We start from the raw sequence: 23,387 nt of genomic DNA on the forward strand, positions 1-23,387 counted from the left end.
CCATGAGATGTTTGTGTCCCAGTACTGACACATATAGCACTGGATGGTTTTGGACCAGATCTTTGGAGACCATCGATTTTTTTTTTCTGCAAAGCTCAACTTTACAATGGCTGGTCTAGCTCACCATTACTAAACATGCTGAGACACAGGAAGGTAATTCCTAATGAGGTCTAACGTTTGAAGAACTCAAACACCGTGCCATCATGTCAGGAACATAAGGAACCAGTACAGAATCTGCAGACTTTTCACAACTTAATTCATTCTTAATAGAGATGGAACTCACCTTAAACCAAGGCAGCTTGATCCAGGACTAGGTTTTTGCTGGACTTTGTTTCTTCCGGAGCCTCTGCCATGTCAGCGACTTACTGAACTGATTGAGGAGGTTCATGACTCAATGCCGTTGTTGGTCTAACAGGGTCCTTCAAAGTCAGGATTTTGTTTTGTATTTGGGTTCAGTTTGTGTAGGAACCTAAAAACCTCATTTGAACTTCTGTTTTTGTTTTTATTCAATGTTCATAAAACTGTTGTGCAAAAACTTCAAAATGTGTGAAAAGTAGTTGAGCTAGAAACAAGCCTGGATGCAAAAATTGCTCCTCAACCTTGTGGTTGTCAAACGGACTTATGGTACTGTAAATTCATGCCTATTCCTATCCAATAACCTCTCAGTGTGTCACTAACTGCAGCTGTTCACTTTTTGTACACAATATCTGGGCACGAAGTAGAAAGTGCCACTTGATTTTACTAGTTTATCAGTGTACAGTATCAAGACATTTCTTGGAGCCCAGACTCAAACCCACGTGATCATCAGGATTCTGGACCTTTTTTTGTGACAGAACACAAGAGGTTAACTAAATTATGTTCAAGGGATGGATTTCAACAGAGACAAGTCATTAGGAGTCACTGGCTTGAAAGCTTTTGTGACAAAACCATATTAAAGATCTGGCAGGTCAAGGGTTAACACTCTGCTCAGACAGTGATACATTGTGGTATTGCCAGTGTCCAATAGACTCCCCCCACATCTCCATATGTATATACACTCTAACAAAGAGAAATGACCTCCCCACCCCCACCCCCACCCCATAAGGAAATACATCAAAGTGTGTGTTTTTCTCATTGTGCAGTGCTGGAGCAGGAGATGAACCGTGGTTCACTGGCTCGCCCTTTTCACATCAGCAACACCCTCAGGAAGACCATCAGTGGACGTCTGAGAAAAATCATGAACTCAAAAAGACACAGAGCCAAAAGAAAAAGGGGAACCCTTTCATTCACAGACTGTTAATTACATAGTAGTTACTTAGTAATTATGTAGTAATGTGAGGAAATGGCAGTTAAGTGGGCTGTTAATTATCCAGCAATGTGATGGTTTTGTAAAAAAAAAAACTGTCAGAGTAATGACAAGTTGAAGTAACACGAGTAAATGACTGCAAAATATTGGGTCATTATGAAGTCGGATACTGTTCAGTCACTGTGGGCTATACTACTTACTGTAACATTTCCTTATAATTACAAACCTGCCCAATACTTTTACATGACTTTACAAGTAATTATACTGTGATAACTCAACATTATTCTGACTTTACTTGACTGTCACTTCTTGGAATATGTTTCACATTACTGTACCACCAAATATGTACATCATCCTACTCAACTGTTATTTTCAATCTCTTCACATTACTATATAATAACCATGTTATTGTTAGTAGCTTGAAAAGTACATGGGTTGGTAACCCCAAAACTCTTGCCTTTTAAATGAACTTTTTTTTTTTTATCAACAAAGAGAAACAAATACTGTTCATGTCAGTGTTGCCACTGTTTTTTTGTTTGTTTTATTGTTTTGCTGAAACAATAAACTACATTCACTCTATGTCCAGGCATCACTTGTCCAATCTGTGGCAGCATGAATGTGCAATGGGGTCAACACAAATTCAACCTATACCAGAACATAATGTAAGCCATTTAATCCTGAGCCATGTTCACAGTTGCAACAGTGTATAGAAACATATAGATATGTTTCTATATAGGAGACAGAGACACAATGTTAATAGATTGGCCTTTGATACATAAGGCACTGTGAGGGACAGACTGTGTTATCTGTCATTTACAACAGTGATCCCCAAAAAGCACATTGCAGGGGGTACCGGAAGGGGTGTCGGAACAGCGGTGTGTCGGAGTGGAGGTGTGTCGGAATGGAGAGGCGTCCCCTGGGCTGACATAAAGGCTCAGGGGGTACACAAGACCAAAAAGGTTGGAAAACACTGGTTTACAACGTGCAACTCAACTATCATCATCAGTCAGACTCAGACTCCTCAGGACCTGTCAGCAGTTATCAAAAAGTCTGACTGACTAGAATAATATTGGACCTGTCAACATTTCTCCTTCAGCTTACACACAGATATGTATTGACTGTTGTTGTTTCAAGCTGTTTGAGGAGGAAAACCTCTCACATCACTTTCACGTTTCTCCATCAGCTTTGAATGAGTTCCCAGAACGAAGACTCAAGAACAGATTTGATTGATTCTTTGGTGTTTTATTGATGATATGAAGCTAAAGTTTGTTCGCACTTTGATCAGTAAAGTCAGATCAATCACCCTTGTTGAGTAATTTCATGAACACATCTATCAATCAATCATCTCCTCAATGATTATGATCATGATATTTACACTTTGATTGAAGCTCATAGATCCTATTAGAGAGGGAATTTTAACAACAACAACAACAACATTTGATCTGACAAACACATCAGTGTAAATGTGGTTCTAGATTTCTTTGTTTCCACAGTGAGAACAAACCTCAGTGATAAAGAAGCTCTGCTGATTTCTCTGTTAAGGCCCAAACAACAACACACAAACACATCAACACAAGTATCCAGCAAACATTTAGAGCTCAGAGAAGTTTCTATTTTCATGTGGAGAACTGTGGGTTCAGATAAAGAACCATCATCATGAGCAGTGATCTCCTCCACGGCTCCAGCTCCACCTCAACAAACTCAAACATCAACACAACAACAAATACCAAGAGGTCAAAGTCCCGCCCATGAAGTTTGATTGACAGGTGATCTCTGTGCAGAGCAGAGACACAACAGCAGTGAGCTGTTAGCAACAAACATGGAGACTAAAGAAAGTGATGAACTTGATTACAGTTTTTAACCAACTGCACCTTCAATGATCTTTGTCTATTTGAGTTTACAAAACTCTGCTGTGACTCCATCCCAGGGAAGTCCAAGTCCAGCATGTAGAGGCTGAGTGAATGTGGTCTGGACTCTGTGGAGGAGAGTCATGGTTTCAGAGACGCTGTAGAAGGACAGAATACCTGCTCTGTGATCCAGGTACACTCCTAGTCTGGAGCACCGAGGACCTGAGACTGGAGTCTCGATGTTGTTGAACATAAATGTGAACCTGTTGTTGACACAATTAAAATATAACACCCAAGAATTGTCATTACATCCAAATCGACATTCATCCGACCCGCCTGCTCTGCTGATATTCTTGTATGCGACTGCTACTTTAACTCCTCCTACTCTCCACTCCACCTCCCAGTAACAACGTCCAGTCAGACTCTCTCTGCTCAGGACCTGCAACCAGTGAGTGAATCTGTCTGGGTGACTAGAATAAAACTTATTTTTACTCATTAATGTTACTTTCCTGTTTCCCTCAGATAACACCAGACATTTGTGTGCTGTGTTTGGATCCAGTGTGATTTCCTGTGAATATCTTAAGAAGTCAGCTCTGGTCCTGGGCTCTGGTGGTGACAGTAAAACACCCACTTGAGTCACTGTCAGTGAGACGTTTGTCCATGTGTCTCTCAGAAGGTCCTGTAGTTTGTCTCTGAACTCTGACACAGCTGCTGTCACGTCCTCAAAGTATCTCAGAGGACGGACATGGGTGCTAGATGAGTGTGTAGATTGACTGAGTGCTGACAGTGAGGGGTAGTTGTGTAGAAACTGGGTGTGATCCTCTGTGTGTGACAGCAGCTTCAGCTCATCGTCTTTCCTCTTCAGCTCAGTGATCTCCTGCTCCAGCTTCTTCTCAAGCTCTTTGACTCCACTCACTTGAGTTTCCTGCTGGGATCTGATCTGCTGCTTCAGCTCAGAGCTTCTTTTCTCCATCAGACGGATCAGCTGAGTGAAGATCTTCTCACTGTCCTCCACTGCTTTATCAGCAGAGCCATTGATGGCCTCCACCTCCTGTTGAAGCACCTTCACATCTTTCTCTATGTCCTGGATTCTCTGCTGGATTTTCTGTCGACTCAGCTCCAGCTCTCTCTGCCTCTCAGTCCTTTCTGCTGCAGCTGAGACTGTGTCGTGGCCTTTATGTTCATCCACAGGGCAGAGATAACAGATACACTGCTGATCAGTGCGGCAGAACATCTTCATCACTTCATGATGACGAGAGCAGATGTTCTCCTGGAGCTTCTTGGACGGCTCCACCAGCTTGTGATTCTCAAAAGCCAGAGACTCATAATGAAGCTGCAGGTGTTGTTTACAATAAGAGATCATACATGTCAAACAGGACTTGACAGCTTTGCGTTTCCTCCCAGTGCAGACATCACAGGCCACATCTTCAGGTCCAGCATAGCAGTGATCAGCAGGAGCAGCTTGGAGTCCAGTCTTCTTCAGCTCCTCCACTAAAGCTGCTAACATGGTGCTTTTCACCAGCTCAGGTCTTGGTATGAAGTTCTTCCTACACTGAGGGCAGCTGTAGATTCTCTTCCCATCCTCTCCATCCCAGTGGGTTTGAATACAGTTGAAGCAGTAGCTGTGTCCACAGGGAATAGTCACTGGGTCCTTCAGTAGATCCAGACAGATGGAACAAGAGAAGGTCTCCTGGTCCAGATGAACTCCTTTCTGCGCCATTTCACCTCTCACAGACAACGACTGTCTGAGTTTCACTTGCTCACAAGTGAAACTAGTCTGAGCTCTGATCTCAACAACATGTGTCTGTGCAGTGAACGGGGCCTGTCAGCTCCTCCTCTTCACCACATGTTGGTTCCACCCATCTTCAAACTGTAGATCTGAAGGGGAGGGAACAAGGAAACACATCAACAGCTGTCAGATCATTGGAGTGGAGCACAAGTATCAAGGTTCAGGAAATACAAGTACTCAGGTCAAATACAAGTACCTGCAGTCTGTCAGTCAGTAGGATTTGAGTGTAGTCAGGGGGCAAACCCTAAGATTGCTATCTATGCTCACGCTTCTGGGTAAAGTTTGCCAACCTTATTTTTTTGTTAGAAGGAACCCCTAGGAATAATAGGGGTGTTGTCATCTTGGATTTTTTTGCTGGTGACCACTAGAGGTGCTATAACATTCAAATACTCAATTCATGCAGTTTATATGCATAATTTTCAATGTTCAAGATTTTATATTTAGGGTAATGGATACAAAACCAATTGAAAAGCAATTTTTAATTGTATTGGTATATTTTGGCCAATGTTGGTTAAAAAAAAAAAAATAACCAATATTTTTTTAGGCGTTTTTGACATACACATGCAGTAATAAGCATCTTTTTTTGCAATTATAATATTCAAGATTCTAACTAGTAATGGAATGTTATGCTAATTTAAGCTGAGGGTCTTCCAAAATTTTGCAGCAGCCCCCCTTCTGGAGCTAGAGCTCTGCACCATGCTTTTGCCATCAGTTTCACTTTCTGTGCTTGATTGAACAGTAGGCTATCTCACAAAAGTGAGTAGGCTACACCCCTGCCATTAAAAAAAAATTCTATCTTTTCATGGAACAACACTGAAGATATTACACTTTGATACAATGTAAAGTAGTCAGTGTACAGCTTGTATAACAGTGTAAATTTGCTGTCCCCTCAAAATTGCCCGACACACAACCATTAATGTCTGAACCGCTGGCAACAAAAGTGAGTAGGCTACACCCCTAAGTGAAAATGTCCAAGCAGGATTTGCCAGGGGTGAAATATACTCATTAAAAACGGTTTGGGAAAGTTACTCTGAGCTCATTGTAGATTTTGATGTTATTGTTAAGTGTGAATAAACACATTTTCTATGACGTTCTATGCCAAAAACGTCTATAAAAAGTGGTAGGGTGGATTCGCCTAATGTGGGACACTGCCTAATGTGGGACACTTAAGCTTAAATGGGTGTAGGTCTTCCTATAGCAAAAGAAAGTTAATGTAAATGTGGTCTCACACAAGCTGTGATATTGCATGATCAAAATCACATGACATCTCAAATGTCCAGTCATAGGTTTAGGAGGGACAGCCTTCAAACCGGAGGCACCCTGTGTGAAGACCACCAAAATGCTAGGTACTTAGGGTTTGGACAAAAATAATGTTAAGGCCATAATTTATTAAAAAAAACAAAATTATTGCAATTTTTTGTCAAAATGTGTTTATAATATGTTGATGCATTAAAATATATCTTAATATGGTGTAACCATTCTCAATATTTAGGATTTTGATCAACATTTCTACTGTCCCACTTTAGGAAACATGCTTTCCTAAAGCGGGACAGGTGGTTTTTCCTAATGTGGGACAGTGCTTTTCCAGGTAAAACTAATAGGTTGAACAATAACAATGGTTGTTTACATGGTTTTATTGTTATAATGCATTGTTTTGAATATTTTACAACAAAAGAAAATTATATTTATTAACTGGAAGTGGTCATAATACTGTTAAAGGGGTAAATGGCTCTGAATTTTTTTCTTTCTTGTTTCTAAATCTTGTCTTTTTTGATAATGTTCATGAAAAATGTTGTGTTTAGAAGTAATCAAAGGATAGCACATTACTGATTAATTAAATGGAATGTATTTCAGATCACAGTGGCAAAGAAGAGTAAGGCAATGAGACAGAATCAGGGAAAGAAAACATGGGAAAAGAAAGGAAAATAATCAAGCAAGAGAACTCAACCAGTGGAAAAAAGACAGGATGAGGGGAGACATTACTGAATATAGGGGGATCACTGAGGATGGTGGTGTCCCACAATTGAGGTTGTTGACCAGGGCTGGAATGACCCTAAGTCCACTCTGTAGTGAAGGGTCAAAGGTCACCTCCACCACACAATTGCTAGAAAACCATTAATACTATAGAAGATGAAGCAGAACTAGGACAATAAGTGATATTATTGAACACTGGTTTGCAATCTAGCATTTATCATGTATATTAAGATGACTTTTAAACAGACTTTTTAGTGTCCCACATTAGGAGCATGACTGTCCCACATTAGGGAACGGAAATTGCCGCAAAAAACTTTGCAATCAGAGTTGAAATATGTTTGGTATTTCTTTTAGGAGTGTGATATCAGAATTTTCTCTTTGGATTCCATTAGATCACAACCTAAGGATTTCAGAATGGTACAGGATGTAGATTGAAAGTGTTTGCTTCATATCACATACACCAGAAGTCTAAATTGCAAAAAATGTCCCACATTAGGCGAATTCACCCTATTTAGTATCCAGTATTGGCTAAAATATTACAATATGATTCAAAAAGGCTTTTCCATTGTTGTTTTATCTATTTCCTTAGATATACAATCTTTAATCTTGACAATTTTAGGCATACAAATTGTACAGGAAAACTGACCTATGATTCTAGCGCCTCTAGTGGTCACCAGCGAAAAAAAATCAAGATGATTACACCCCTAAAATTCCTTCTATAGGTTTCTTCTAACAAAAAAAAAAGGTTGTCAAACTTTACCCAGACATGTGAGCAAAAGCCCCTTGACTAATAACTGCATCTAACCTCCAAAAACAAAAAAGAAGCCGCGGCCCTACGTCATCACTACGCGCCGACAATACACCGTCGTGTCTCCCCGTCTCACACGTGAGTCGAGCTATAGTGTTTACTACCATTAAGTCTGTTTTTACCAACTCATATAATCTTATTTAACTGGTTTTAGCGACCTCTTGAAAAACGTTCACTTGTTACGACAAATATCGGGTTAGTTTTTGACACAGTTCCTGTGTTGCGACTGCGAGTAGCATGGACGTCTGTTAGGAACTCCTGTTTAAAACATGTCAGTTTAATGTTTCACCGTTTATTAACAACTATGTTGTCCTCATAAATCTGAGTCATGGGGTTTTCTTAAATCGTACAAGTTGGAGGTGACTTCGGTATACATAGCCTCTTTCTAACACTTAAATATCTCTTGTTTACTTAGGTTACAGTTTCCAGAGAAGGAGCACTTGCTATATAATCAAATTCCGGCTGATATCAACAGACCTACGTTTACATATTAATTAATTATTTGTATGGTAAATCATGTGGATGTGAAATTGACCTTCAGATCTGTATGATAACTGTCTTCTCACTCCTATTTCAGACAGAAGAATTAAGTCAAACACCATCAAGACCAAGACGTTGCGCTGATCACCTGCAGACTGTAAAGTGGAAGCTATGTTGGCAAAAGCAGAGGAAAAGAAGCCACAGAAAGGAGGAGGAAAGAAGAGGAGACACCCCGAGGATGATGGGAAAGGAGAAGAGAAAAAGAAGAGGGGAGGAGACGGAGAGAAGGGTCAGGGCGATGGAGGCAAGAAGCGGCTGGACGCCCTGAGTGTGGGCTATTTCCGCCGAGTTGGGGAAAGACTCGGTGAAGGCTTTGAAGATAATGAGGAGAGAGGTGAGGATAATTGTCCTTTCTGGAGATCTGAGGAAGCTGGAAGTTAATAAACGTTGGGAATGTGCAGCAGAAGTACATTATAATAGTACACTGCCACGTGAGAACAAAAATCACTGCTTCAGGCTTGAATTATAAAAGGAAGAAAAATCCTTCCTCTGCCTTCTGAAATCAGTGCTACAATATCTGCTATGAACAAACTACCACAGTGGGACTATAATTTAGTGCTGAACCAGTGGACTGCTTTGGTAGTTGATTTATCATTGAGTTATTTTTTTTAGTTAATAAGCAAAACATTCACTGTTTTTTCTTTAATCACAGCAAAGTGAATAGCTCTGGGCTCTGGTTGTTGTTGGACAAAAGCAATTGGGAACTTAAACTGTACAGTTTTAATGTTTTTTCTAATATTTTACATCCAAAACCATTGAAGAAGAAAAAAGGCCATTTTAGCCTTTTTTTTTTTTTTTTTTTTTACTGCAATCTTTATTCTTTATTACAAGTGTGTATCAGGAGTCATTCAACATAATTTGATCTGATCACAGAAGATAAATCGTGAATGTTTAGTATAATATTTGTGTAAAACTGTGCATGAACTGTATAGTGTTATTATGCAATCACTGGCACATTTACCGCAATGTGCTTTGTGCCTAATACAGATATTAAATGAAGTGACTTATTTTTGTGGCTTCATTTAAAACAGTCAAAGTCCTAGTTCAGAGTGAAAGTTTGGCCACATGATTTGTCACGTAGGAGCAAGTTAGTTTCTAAAAGCCTAAAAAAAAGTGATAAAATGGGCTGTTATTGATGTTTGCTGACGCACAGAGATGGATGGAACGCTCCCTCACGCTGCTGGAGATCGTGAGATATTCATGACTTGTGGTTGTCGTATTGTTGACATGCTGATATGACAATGTTCTGCCTCTTGCAGGCTTATTGCATCACTCTGTCAAAATATAACAAGCCCGTCTTACTGCCTCCCTCTGCCCAGCTCCATCATAGTTACATGTCTGACTCCAGCCCCCTGACAAAACATCTCATCTCTGTTGACACTTGTATTATTTTTTTATTTTTGTCTACCGTCTCCCGCAGAGATGTTTGTGGAGAATGTGCTCTCAGAGGTAAAAGGTAAAGCGTCATTGGTGGCGACGGACCAGACAGGGAGCATCACTCTGCAGCGACTGCTCCCACTCTCCAGTCTTGAGCAGGTGGGGGAGGTGCTGTCTGAACTCGGCGGAGAATCGGGCTCCGAGTTTCAAGCCGTCTCCTGTGATCGGTGCGGGGGCCACGTGGTGGAGAGTGCAGTCAGACAGATGTCCAGGTGGATTGGTGAGATTTAGTTTCAGAAAAAAGAAAAGAGGAGACAACGTTTCGAGCGTACTGCCCTTCTTCAGACTAACTCATACAGGAACCTGTCCCGTAAGGTCACATGATGAGTCACATGATCAGGGAAATATATCAAAAGTAAAAAAGGACATAGAAAATATACACATATACAATAATATAAAAATACAAAGAACTCCATAATTTAAACTAGATCAAGACAAATCAGGCCTACTGGCCGTCAAAAGAATCTATTTAAAAATAGAGGCTCCTCTTATAGGAAAAGGAATAGGAATTTATTTATTTAAAACGGGGACAATGCACAAAAACATTAATCTAAAACAAGAGAAGATGCCCTGAGCCAGGTTGTAGCAACATTTGCTAATTTCCCCCTGTAGTCCCTGGGCAGATAAGAAACAGACAGTTAACAATATATTAAGAATGTTGAATAAAAGTGATATGATCTGAAATATATAAAAAAAAAAAATAGACAGAGTAAACTAGCAAAAGCAGGGAACGAGCGCCAAATCATGAAATACACAATAGAATAAAATTAACAGCACATACTCTCTTATTCTCATCACAGATTCAAACACAAGCACACACATAGACAACAGTCCAACTATCTCCTTCCCCATCCTCACCCTCATCTAATAACCACACTCATGCACATATTAATAACCAGTCACATTTACATACACACTCACATGGAACTTAACAATGTGTGCAACCTTGCTTACTAAGTAATCAGCTCTTTGATAAGCATGAAAATGTATAGGAATTTGTACATAAGATAAATTCTGTGGGAAGGACATTCCACTGACTCATGACCACACATGAAAAAGAAGAGCTACCAAATTGAGTTCTACGTTGTGGGATGCTACACTCACCCCTTGTATTTAGGATGGCTATCTTAGATAGTTGCATACAAGGTTACTGTTTTGTTTTTGTTTTTTAGATTTAACATTTTTTTTTACATTTAATCATGTTTTGAAGTTAAAGTGAAACATGATTCAATGTAAAAAAAAAAAAAAATTTAAATGTTAAATCTAAAATTTAAAGTTAAAAAAAGGTAACCTTGTATGTAACTATCTAAGATAGCCATCCTAAATACTAAGAGGCGCCTCTATTTTTAACTAGATTTTTATGATGGCCAGTAGGCCTGATTTGTCTTGATCTAGTTTAAATTATGGAGTTCTTTGTATTTTGACATATTATTGTATATATGTGTATATTTTCTATGTCCTTTTTTTTACTTTTCTACTTACCACAGGGTTTTTACCGATATATTTCCCTGATCGTGTGACTCATCATGTGACCTTACGGGACAGGCTCCAAAATGTGGCGTCCTGTATGTATGAGTTAGTCTGAAGAAGGGCAGTACGCTCGAAACGTTGCTGATATTGTTGGATGTGCTACATAAAAGCACATAAAGGGAGCTTAAGTGTGCGGTCTCCTCTTTTCTTTTTTTTATCTACATTTATTTTTGAGGCCAGCACCTTTTTAATTCGATGGACCTTTCTACTTTTTGAGATTTAGTTTCAGCCCTCAAATTGGTGAAATCACATGAAACCACTGGTAACACCTCAGTCATGTTTGTTCATTTTTATTTATATTTTGTCTTTACAGAGAAGGAGGCGTCTGCTAGCACAGAAGAAGAAGAGGAGGAGAGTTGTGGCGTGCTGGAGGCCCAGGTGTTGGCTTTAAGTCAGGTGGTCAGAGACAACACCGCAGAGTTCATCCAACATGTCCACGGCTCACATGTGGTCCGCACGCTTTTACATGTGATGGCAGGCTGTGTTGGGCCCCCCCGGACTGAGTCTCGCCCAGGTACACACACACACACACACACACACACACACACACACACACAAACACATAGAATATACAGTTTCACTTGCATAATAGTGGGCGTCTGTGCCTCAGGAGACAGACTGGAAGGTCGGTGGTTGGGTTCCCGGCTCCTCTGTCTGCATGTGGACGTGTCCCTGGGCAAGACACTGAACCCACACTTGCCCCCTGATCTGTGCATTTAGTGTGTGAATGTGTGTGGGTGAGTGCGACAAACGGTGTAAAGCATTTTGAGTGGTTCTAGAGACTAGAAAAGCGCTGCTGTGTACACACTACGAGTCAAACGTTTGGACACATTTTCTCATTCAGTGATCGTTCTTTATTTTTTATTATTACACGGCTCTATTGAATGCTGCTCTCTGATTGGTCCAGCGCTGCGTTCTGCGGTCTGTTATTTCTGTATAACGGACCGTCGTCATGTATAACAGACCGTTGCTAGGGACGGCGCTCTGATCAGCGCAGCAGAGAAAAGAGAAACTATGCAGGATATTTACATTGTGTTTCATTTTTACCGTCATTAAACAGCTTCGGACTATTAGTGATGTCAGATAAACGACTTGTAACTTGTTACAAGGAGAGTGGAGGCTCCTTCACATCGCTGCTGGAAACCTGCTGGAAACCAGACCTGCATCAGAGCCTCTGACCCGGTGTCAGCTCTCCTCTCGTCTCGGTGGCACTGCGACTCCGCGACACAAACGCACCCCGTAAACAGTAAAGTTAATCTCTTGTTTATGACAGATACGACTACACACAATACACACATCTTAACACGTGTATGGTAATCTATCGATCCACTGATTGATTATCAAAGGCTTCAAATGCACGACCGGGAGGAGGCTCGGCAAAACAGCGGAAGTGACCGGTCTTGCAGATTCGCTAAATGCAATTTTAAATCGATGAAAGTTGTATTTTGATCAACATTATGTTTCAAATTAATTATTTCACTCGTAAACCGTGTAATAAGCGGGATAATGTACAGTTGGTCGGTTGTTATGGAGAAATAAACCCCTTCATGTTGAATGAAACCCCTCCGCTTCGCGTCGGGGTTCCATACAACCTGTCGGGGTTTATTTCTCCATAACAACCTCCGAACTATACATTATCCCTTACTTAATTTCTACATTGTAGATTCATAATAGAGACATCAAAACTATGAAGAAAACACACGTGGGACTATGTAGTAAACGCACAAGTGTTAAAGGGATATTTCAACATTTTGACAAATTTGCCTATTGCCATAATCCCTATAGAGTGCCGAAGCGGAAGCAGGAAGTAACGTCGCCATGGGGCTTCAATTCGGAAATAGCCTCCATGTAAGTGAACGGGAGTCAAAGTTTTATTTCGTGATCCGATTGAATTGTATCGTGAGAAAAAAATATGACCTCTTCCTGTTTAAAACATCACGTTTCATGACAAAAAATCAGCAGTTTTTCTTAAAACGGCAACAGAAGAATGTATTTTGTGTGACGACACTCTACGGACTACAGATCTGGTGTCCCACAAAAAATACGTCACCAACTGACACGGGAAAGGGCGGCATTTGGTGACGTCACCTACGCGACCTGTAGTCTTTCTGGTTACGGATTCTTCGGAATTTTATTTTACAATAGTTTTACAACAAACTGCTGATTTCTCGGCATGAAACGTGATGTTTTAAACAGAAAGAGGTCATATTTTTTTTCTCATGGCACAATTCATTCGGATCACGAAATAAAACTTTGACTCCCGTTCACTTACATGGAGACTTTTTCCGAGTTGAGGACCCATGGCGACGTTACTTCCTGCTTCCGCTTCGGCACTCTATAGCCTTAGGAGTAGGTTCATTACATTTAATAGTCCGTGCAAGCTATTTTTAGATCAGCGGGGCAGAGACGTGAGCTGCATGGTATTTCCACGTTTCCCTCATCAAACTAAATACACAATCCAACAACTCCAAGAAGTTGGTGGACAAGTTGTGACCTGCACATTCACCACGCTATGAGATAATAAATCAAAAGTGTGCAAAAAGCTGTCATCAAAGCAAAAGGTGGCTACTTCCAAAAATCTAATATATAAAACCTATTCTGCTTTCATTAAAACGTTTGTGTTTCTACATCTTGCCTTATGTGTTCCTTTATAGTTTTGATATCTTCAGTATGGATCTACAATGAAAGTAATGAAGTAAAGAAAACAATATTGAAGAAGAAGATGTGTCCAAACTTTTGACTGGTAGTTTAAGTGCAAGTCCATTTACAAATGGTCTTTTTTATACTAGAAGGTAATCATGGCTTAACCTTTGGACCCACCGTACCCATTTTAGTTTTCACTGTCACTCACCAAAACTCTATTCTATCTCTACTGCTCCTTATTCATGTAATTATCCAATCAGCCAATCATGTGGCAGCAGTGTGATGCTACAGGTCAGGAGCTCCAGCTAATGTGTTCTCAGTAATTTGTCCGTGGCGTGTTGTTGAGGCCAGACGGGCTGGTTTGAGTATTTCTAAAACACCTGCTCTCCTGAGGTTTTCACAGACAACAGCTTCTAGAGTTTTACAGAACCTGAACTGTAGGTACGTGTATGTGTGTATGTGTGTGTGTCACGGCTGCCGCTGCTGCTCCAGCTGCCGACTGTGCTGATAAACGAGTCAAATGATTGAACCAGACAACGGCAAATAATTTCCAGTTGTTTTTTAAGAGCTCCAGCGTCTCTCCCTCATACCTCATGTTGTATCGTTGCTTCACATCTCTCCCTCCCTCCAACCTCCTCCTTTAGTTCTGGTGGAGCTGAGACTCTCCCCTCAACTGACACATGAAGCTTTTCATGTTGACATGTTGACCATGCATCACCCACGAGTCGACCTTAACCAGACAGAGAGGGAACTGTCAGCAGTGTCTGTTTTTTTTTTTACCTCAGTCTTTACTTTTTCCTTTTATCCAAGAAAGGCAGGGAGAAAAAAAGCCTTGTACCGGTTTTCTTTGTCAGTGGTAGTTCTGTGAGGTCTGCCCAGTGTGTCTGGACAGGCTACACATCCAATATTCTTGTTTTTGGTTTGTTTCTCCAGGTGCCAAAGACCGGAACATTGCTCCTCAGCTGACAGACTTTGAGATTCCCACCTCATTTTGGTATGAGCTGAAAAGCCTCACGGAGACCTTAATGGAGAACGTCAACTGTGAGTCTTGTTTCATGAAAGCCTAGTACATAAATCCTCATCCCAAAAGAAATATGTTAATAGTGTGATGCAAAGAGAATTGATTGATAGCACCTAGATTTCACATGGAAGCTTAAATTGATTTATGATTTTGAAAGTATTTTTGGACATAGTTGAGAAATGTTTATCCAGTGTTGAGGGGAGATAGATAATGTCTCTTTCTTTTTTGGAATTACTTACTTTGAAGATTTAATTTTTCATTAGATATCTTTTTATTATATGATAATCATTTTCTCTCTACACCCACAGTTGAACAAACACTGCCACAGTGCTGCCTCCCTCCTCTTCTCAGCTCTGTGCTCCAGTAGCATTTTTCTTGGAATCAGAAAGACATATAGGTGTTTTTTAAATGCAAGGGTGGAGCCAGTAGGAAGTGCTTGAGGGGAAATGCTTTAGAATGGGAGGCTGGAAAAATTGTTTTTAGAATTTATGTGATGAATCCGACGTTAACGATTTAATATGGAGTCACAGTGAATGATCTACAGGGCAAATGCAGGGTGCAGGGAAAGATGTTGGTTTCTAACAGTGCTCCTCTACACGGGGATAAAAGGAAACTGTTTGTAGAAGTGTGTCCATTTGTTCACACAAAACACAGCACACAGTGTCTGGGTAACTGAGGAGAGAGAAGTGGCACTGTTTTCATATCTGTCTGTCCCCTCCATGCCTAACTCAGAGTGATGAAAAAATATCTTGTGGTTGAGTAAAGGCCTCTTTACATTTGGGCAAACTATGGTAAAGCTGAACACCAACAGATGACCAGGTGAACAAAGACAATCAGAACAGACATAGAGTTTATTAAAAACAAGGCTGTGTAACATACGTTAAAGGGATAGTTCAACATTTTGGCAAATTGGCTATAGTTTTAGGAGTAGGTTTGTTACTTTTCATTGTTGGTGCAACCTATTTTTAGAATGGTGGAGCAGAGCCGCGAGCTGTTCAGAGCTACGCTACGGAGGCTCATGGGATTTCTTGGTTTCCTTATCAAACTCATCACACAATCCAACAACTCCAAATTGCTCTGGTGGACAAGTTGTGACCTGCACATTCACCACGCTATGAGATAATAACGGAATGTTACGAGACACAGTTGTTTTTGGGGTAAATTTATTGAAAACCACTGATGCACTTTCCCGTCTGGGGCAGTTTTTCGGCAAGCAGCGAATGTGCAGGTCACAACTTGTCCACCAGAGCATTTTGGAGTTCTTGGATTGTGTATTTGATGAGTTTGATGAGGGAAACCAAGAAATTCCATGAGCCTCCGTAGCGTAGATCTGAGCAGCTCGCGGCTCTGCTCCGCCGTTCTAAAAATAGGATGCAAACCTACTCCTAAAACTATACGGATTATTGCAATGGGCCAATTTGCCAAAATGTTGCACTATCCCTTTAAGGTTACTTTACTAATATGAGTCTAAGATATAGTTACCTTTTCATACTAGTGCACAAGTCAGTAATACCAGTATGGAACGTCTCTGGTAATACTAGTAATAGTAATCAGAAAATGTCTCTTCCTCCTTTCCAGCAGGTGGTTTTGAACTGTACTATATGTATTATAGGTGCTTTTAGCTGTGTGACATGTTGACCCACTTGTGAAAATGGGGTCAGGGGTTAGTTCAGGTTCATACTTTTATCCCAAATCTTTCTCAGCACTATTCTAGAGCTTTAGAGCATTTCTGCAGTGACGCAGAATAAAAAAAAGTAACCGCAGGGCATGTCTGCCTTTTTGACACTGAGTCGTTAGAAACCTCGATTTCAATATACCATGAATCTGCATGTAATGTCATTGTCCCCGTCTGTGCAGATTAAATTCCACCATCCCCCAAATCACTATAAAAATCCTCATACAGCAGTTCTGTCCAACAAGATGAAAATTACCAGCTCATTAGCAGGGTTTTACCATATGATAAATTGTGTATAAAAATAGGATTGGATTTAGATTCTTGCTGTTTCCCTCCAAGATGTGATAACACTGGGTGGGAGGAGGCTCTTATGGGTAAAGAGCAGACAGATAAGACCATGAGGCTGTATAAACCAGGCGATTAAGAATCTGCTTTGCATATATTTTATTAAGGATGAACTTGTGTGGATGTAAATATACTTTTAGTTTTGTTTGCCACAGGGCTTCTTTGAATTGGCAGGAAGTGTTGAGTATTTCCCTCTGGCTCCTTGTCTGTGTCCTATCCAGTGAGTGTGACAGATGCCGTGGCCAGTGCAGCGTTCCAGACCATGTTGACCGTGTGTCACCGAAAACGGCCCAAACTCTGCAAACAGCTCCTGACGCGTGTCATGGAGTACCTGACGGGCCGCAGCGCCGCTCCGGGAGTGAGGTCAGAGGCGACTGTCAAATTCCTAACAATACATTCAATTTTTTTTTATTTTTTTTTAAAGGGACATTGTGTAACTTCTCCTGTTATCTATTCACGAAAATCGATAATTTTGTTCAAAAGTCTGTTTTTCATTAATCAGTAATCCCCCCATCAACAAACTGAAGTGTTCCTTTCAACTCTGAATGAGCCGTTCATATCATTCATATCTACATGGAGCGGGTAAGCTCGGTGCTGCTGCCATGTGGTGTCGCCATGTTTTTACGTTCAGTGGCAGCGTGACGGTAGGAAACCACGGAAACTCACCGGAGACACCGGAGCTGTCGGCTCAGGTCGAGGTGGCGTCTGTGAAAAGTCACCGTGGTAACGCAGTGAGGAGGAATGGAGCGTTACACTGATGCTGCATTCACCTGCAGTCGGGCAGACGGCCGTCACTAACAAACCAGATGTCATTTTAGTCACAGAAGTCAAGAGAAAGCCGGTAAAACGTGGGTCGGGTAAACAATACGACATCGCCATGACAACATATCGTTTCGTGTATTGTTTTGCCTCGTGCTGACGGACCACTTGTTTACACTTGTTTATGCCGTTACGTGCAGCGGCTGTCGTCCGTCTGCCGTCTGCCCAATTTCATGTGAATGCAGCATGAAAAATACGATTGAGTTGCTTGCGATATACAACCACAACGCTAGATGGGAGTAATTCCTACACAATGTACCTTTAAAGATTAAGAGTAATTTCCACAGAACGTGACAGGACGTGTTGTGTGTGATTTCCCTGCAGTCCGCTCCTGGTCTTTCTGAAGGATCAGGCCTCCAGTCGCCTCATCGAGACCATCATACAGCTCTCCCACAAGCCCCTCCTCCGCGACCTCTACAAGAACCATCTCAAGGGCCAGCTGGTCGACCTGGCCCTCCATCCCATCGCCAACTTCCCTGTACAGAGGCTGACCGCAGCTTCGGCCAAACACAAGCTGGTAGGCCAAAACCATCTGGCGGAGCAGATGGGCGTGATGATTTCATAACCGTGGGGATAACTGAATTCTCCCCCGTGTGCTCCCCTCCCTCCCTACCTCCCTCCCCCCCTGTTTTTGCCTCTGCAGTTCCCGAGGTTGTTTGATGAGCTGGTCCAAGGTGTGGAGGCCATCCTAGCAGCAGGTCACATGGGGGTGATCGTCCAGCTGGCAGAGAGCTGTGCGGAGAGCGAAGAGAGACAGGATGAAATGATGCAGTGTCTCCTACGTGTAAGCCCTCAAGGAGTGTTTGCTGTTGAGTTATAGGGTTCCCGCGGGGTCTTAAAAAGTCAGCATTGAATTTATGAATTTGGAAACAATACCTTAAAGGAGAATTCCGGTCATTTTTGACCCCTAAATCGTTGTCCTGATGGTCACCCAGTGTTGGGAGGAGCAAAAAACGCGACTAAAATTGATGCAGGCAAACCAGAGTTACACCATGGCTACACGGCGCTAGGGATAGCGACAACGCTAACCTAAGGGGGCAATTCTTTCAACCACAACAAATACTCAAAAAACAATCAAATATCTACGGTACATGACTGGAATCCTTATGACACACCACTGAACTCATATAGTGTACAGTATAAACAGTATAAACTTGTGTTTTTGCATGTAATCACCTCAGACAGCCGAACTCTGAAACATCCTGGAAAGACATTACTATCCGATCACAGAGCGCCTGCTCTCCCCGCCACAGAAACAAACACTTTTTCCTTGTTGTGATGATTTCTTTACAAAAATAAACGGTCAGAGATATTTTGGACATTACCACTGCACTGCTCCACCGTTTATTTTAGTAAAGAAATCATCACAACAGGGAAAAGGTTTCTGTGGTGGGGAGAGAAGGCGCTCTGTGATCGGATAGTAATGTCTTTCAGAGTTCGGCTATCTGACGTGAGTGATTACATGCAAAAACACAAGTTTATACTATTTATACTGTACACTATATGAGTTCAGTGGTGTGTCATAAGGATTCCAGTCATGTACCATAGATATTTGATTGTTTTTTGAGTGTTTGTTGTGGTTGAAAGAATTGCCCCCATAGGTTAGCGTTGTGGCTATCCCTAGCACCATCTAGCCATGGTGTAACTCCGGTTTGCCTGCATCAAATTTAGTCGCGTTTTTTGCTCCCCCCAACACTGGGTGACCATCAGGACAACGATTTAGGGGTCAGAAATGACCGGAATTCTCCTTTAAAAGACTTGATAAAGTCTTGAATTTTAAAGTCTGGGTCTTAAAAGTTGTGCTGTATTTAACTTCTCCGTATTGCATTTTCCGTCAAAAGTTCCGTTTGTCAACCGTGATTATTTTGATCAAATAAATAAGAGCGGCAGAACCCATAATTACGAACGCAACACAGCCCCGGGGAATATGCCCCGAACACGTCACTGAAGACCTCGCGCTACTGGCGAGTGAAGCAAATGCGGGTACATTTTTTAAGTGGCAGGTGAATTTGATCAGCCCACATAAATATTGTACTGTGGAGTTTATATGGTATTATCATACAGTGAGATTGTGATATCATGATGCCTTACGATGCAATAAATATCATGGGCTTGTTATTGAGGTATTGTAACACTGTGAGATTTTGATATTGTTACATCCCTAGCAGAGCACAAAGAGCAGAAAAATATTGGGATGATACAGTTAATCTACAGTAAACGCTCTGAAATTCAAGGATGCCATTTTTCTTTGCCGGTAGGGCCGAGAAATAGGTATTAATTTTTGATATAAATGGTCTTAAAAAGACTTGAATTTAACCTGAAGAAACCTGTAGGAACCCTGTATATACTGTAGGTCCATACAGGTCTTGAATCAATGTAACAACGCCCTTGTTTTCATTTATTCATCCACCTTTATGACTGAGATGACTGAAACCCCACAACCGCTTTATAAACTGCTGCTCGATGTGATTTACTGATAATGGATGTATGGATGTGTCGGCCCCCAGGCGTTCCACTGCGCTGAGCCCGGCTCGCGGCACGTCAGCTGCCTCCCTCTCTTCATGTCCCTGCTCACCTACGAGGTGTACTACAAGTGCGACGCAGCAGAGGGCAGCACCCCCACAGAGGTGAGTCCGATCCAACCAATTAACGACCCCCTCCCCCGCAGTGTTATCGGTGTCGAATAGCTGTGGATTGTAAATTGTGGTTTTCTCTCGGTTCTTTCCACAGGTCCCTCTGTCCTCCATCTGTTACCACGGCTCCCGCCTGGTCCAGGCTCTGGCCAAGTTCAAGGAGCGCTCGCACCTCCTCAGCAGCCTGCGCACCCTGAACCACGCCGACCTCCTCACCCTGGCCTCCGACCCCGCCGGCAGCCACGTCCTCCAGGCCCTCGTCACCACGTCCAGCGACAAGGGGAGGGGCAAGATCCTCAAGAGAATGGAGGTACGATGCAGGAGCGTCCACGCATTGTCACTCAAATGATTAGTCCAGACTCATTTGTTTAACCTCCCTGTTGTCCTTCTGGATCAAATTGACCCAATCTGTTCCCTTCCTCCATCCTTCCTTCTTTCCTTCCCTTCTCTCTTCCTTCTTTCCACAATCCTTTTTCCCTTCCTTCCTTCCTTTTGATCCAACTGACCCTCCATCTTTCTTTCCTCCCTTCTTTCCCTTCTTCCTTCCTAGAATGAATCTGTTCCCTCCCTCCATCTTTCTTTCCTTCCTTTTTCCCTTCCTTCTTTCCACAATCCTTTTTCCCTCCCTCCCTCCCTTCCTTTCTTCCTTCATTCCTTCCTTCCTTTTTGACCCAATCTGTTCCCTCCCTTCTTCCCTTCCTTTTGTCCTTCCTTCCTTCCTTCTTTCCCTTTGTCCTTCCTGCCTTCCTTCCTTTTACTTTACTTTATTTGTTTATTTGCTCAGGACAATGCATATTAATGGACAGTGAGTGCAAGAGTACCCACAGTAAATACACCGGATTTCGCACATGTGCTAAATTACATCTGTAGTCCCCAAAACAATACCACAAATGAACATAGAAAGTCCAAAAGACAGACTTTCTTCCCTCTCCTTCCTTCTCTCCCTTAGTCCTTCCTTCCTGCCTTCCTTCCTTCCTTATTTCCCTTTGTCCTTCCTGTCTTCATTCCTTCCTTCCTTCTTTCCCTTCATCCTTCCTTCATTGACCAAGGTGGACAACAGGAGGGTTAATCTCACATTTTGGAAAAAAAATAAATACAGAGGCTATGCCCACACACTGATAGTACCACAGTGATTTTTATTGCACACAAACGTTTTCTACCTGTTGGAACAATAGAACACACATTTATATATAAACATGAACCACATGAGTCACAGGTGTGTTAATGTGTGGTCCAATTGGATGAAAGGGGGCAAACCTGAAGGTGAGGGGCACAGCCTTCGACTTACAGTTGCCTCACTGTGTGTTAAGACAGTGGAAAAATTTGACAACCATTCATAAATACAAACAATGACATATATTATTTGATAGCCCAAATATATCTGCTAATCTCACATCTGAACATTTGTCCTACCAGGGTCTGTACATCCAAATGGCCTGCTCCAGGTTGGGCAGCCGGGTGCTGGAAGCCATATGGAACAGTGCGTCAGTGAATCAGAGGCAAAGCATCGCACAAGAACTAGGTAAAAAATGACACATTGTGCTGTGGTCACTTTGCATAGAAGGTTTAACAGGCCTCAGCAGTCTTTACTGAACAACTCTCTTTAATATTTCCTGTTTCTCTCCACTTTTCCTGTCAAACTAAGGCATGAAAATATCTAGAAATAGAATTGCACATAATATCAAATGTATGTTAATTAATTTTTCCTTTCCTTTCCCATCTCTACCTTTCAGTTCCAAGTGAAAGCCAGCTGAGGTCCAACCAGTTTGCTCGTCACGTGTGGGCCAAGTTCTCCCTCTCCCACTTCATACACAGGCGATCCCACTGGCAGGAAATCCAGACCGGAGAGTCCAAGAAGCGGAAGCTTTTCAGTGACATTCTGGAGTAGAAAATAAATACTAGAATAATCTTTTATTGTTGCTTGCTATATATTTCGACCAAAATTAAAACAGAGAACGACTCTTATCTTTGTGACCTGAGCTTTTCAATTCATATAGTCATAAGGGATGAAGTTGGCTGTATTAGAGTCGGAACCAAAACTGGCATTAGGTGCGAGAAGTAATATTGCCTGTAGGGGGCGCTAGTGCAGCATTTATTCTGTGACTCCTGTTTTCCCCATGTTCCAGGTTCTGAAAAGAAAAGAGCAGCACAAGCACGTGTCATCAGAAAGTCGCTTATAAAACTCTCTGATGGACAGTCTGATGCAGACTCACAACAGTCGTTACTAATCCTTTCTTTGTTTTGTGTGTTTTTTCCCATTGGAAATGTTGTCTAAATCTCAATAACAGAGATAGCACACATTATACATTATGTTATTGGCCCATCTCAGACATTTGGGGGAAAGAAACAGATGAGCATCTAACCGACAACATTTGAAGCTGCACTTTGATTATTGAGTTCCTCTAAATGTCGTGACTCCAGATAATTCCTTCACAGGAGCACAAACACTGTCAGGCTGTTATAAAAATCAATCTGCGCCTCAGCAGTGAGCTGCTTTTGTCGCAGGGCCTGTTGGAGACACATTTGCTAAGTCACAGAGGATAACATTGATTAGAAATTGATTTGAAGAAGGAGGACCTTATCTCGGCAGATGCTTCTCAGTGGAGAGGAGGCAGCGAGGCCGAGGAACCAGACGACACGTGTTGTCAGTGTGGGAACAACAATAATGAGCAGCACACGCCTAGGTAATGGGTACAATGTCAGTATGCAGTTTACCATACTGGACCTATCATTTAATAACCAACCATATAGTATGCTACCACAGGTTTGATAAATACATTTTAACAAAGACATTCAAAGATATTTTTCTACTTTTATTTGTACAAAATAAGAATAAATAAGCAGATGATTCAGATGTCACATATTCATATTATTACATCAACACATCCAAAGAAATATATTTCCTATTGCACTGCATTACATCAGAGGCGGCTCTATTTTCTGTCAGTGTACAGAATGTAAAGCAACGAGAACCACCTTTCACTAAAGCATGACTGCACCTAGAGACCAACTTAAAGAGAACTTGGCACTGAAGAGGATTT

The 23,387-nt window shown here is 41.6% G+C and overlaps 3 protein-coding genes across 4 annotated transcripts in view; 2 read left to right on the forward strand and 1 right to left on the reverse strand.

The window, feature by feature from the left end:
• The window catches only part of LOC311000611 (choline transporter-like protein 5-A), a gene marked incomplete at both ends in the record, with an annotated part of 50,026 nt that extends 48,747 nt beyond the window's left edge, over positions 1 to 1,279 (forward strand). Inside the window, one exon of the mRNA XM_083991351.1 lies at positions 1,122 to 1,279. Coding sequence (XP_083847477.1) covers positions 1,122 to 1,279 — 158 coding nt within the window. The remainder of the gene's footprint in view (positions 1 to 1,121) is intronic.
• A 1,409-nt stretch (positions 1,280 to 2,688) lies between these two features.
• Positions 2,689 to 4,852, reverse strand: LOC311000612 (tripartite motif-containing protein 16-like; the record flags this gene model as incomplete). Its single annotated transcript, XM_083991352.1, has 2 exons — positions 2,689 to 3,736; positions 4,049 to 4,852. 2 exons carry the CDS (start codon positions 4,850 to 4,852, stop codon positions 3,173 to 3,175), a joined length of 1,368 nt encoding a protein of 455 aa, XP_083847478.1. The 3' UTR covers positions 2,689 to 3,172.
• A 2,876-nt stretch (positions 4,853 to 7,728) lies between these two features.
• Positions 7,729 to 22,396, forward strand: nop9 (NOP9 nucleolar protein). Of its 2 annotated transcripts, none has more exons than XM_083991757.1 (12): positions 7,729 to 7,781; positions 8,281 to 8,577; positions 9,664 to 9,900; positions 11,524 to 11,724; positions 14,787 to 14,894; positions 17,116 to 17,257; positions 18,038 to 18,230; positions 18,357 to 18,497; positions 20,221 to 20,340; positions 20,444 to 20,656; positions 21,763 to 21,868; positions 22,080 to 22,396. In XM_083991757.1, exons 2-12 carry the CDS (start codon positions 8,355 to 8,357, stop codon positions 22,232 to 22,234), a joined length of 1,839 nt encoding a protein of 612 aa, XP_083847883.1. In that variant the 5' UTR covers positions 7,729 to 7,781; positions 8,281 to 8,354; the 3' UTR covers positions 22,235 to 22,396. The 2 variants fall into 2 exon arrangements, with proteins under 2 accessions (XP_083847883.1, XP_083847884.1); XM_083991758.1 differs by lacking the exon at positions 7,729 to 7,781 and adding an exon at positions 7,788 to 7,974.
• Positions 22,397 to 23,387: the final 991 nt, after the last annotated feature.

This window comes from Trachurus trachurus, assembly GCF_905171665.1.
Source record: "Trachurus trachurus genome assembly, chromosome: 17".
Lineage (NCBI taxonomy): Eukaryota > Metazoa > Chordata > Actinopteri > Carangiformes > Carangidae > Trachurus > Trachurus trachurus.

What these genes read in the sequence shown, in the direction of transcription:
- nop9 (XM_083991757.1), top strand. Translation starts at nt 8,355, where the DNA reads ATGTTGGCAAAAGCAGAGGAAAAGAAGCCACAGAAAGGAGGAGGAAAG. An exon ending in AGCGCCGCTCCGGGAGTGAG is followed by an intron (nt 17,258 to 18,037) that starts GTCAGAGGCGAC and finishes ATTTCCCTGCAG; the next exon opens with TCCGCTCCTGGTCTTTCTGA. An exon ending in TGATGCAGTGTCTCCTACGT is followed by an intron (nt 18,498 to 20,220) that starts GTAAGCCCTCAA and finishes GTCGGCCCCCAG; the next exon opens with GCGTTCCACTGCGCTGAGCC.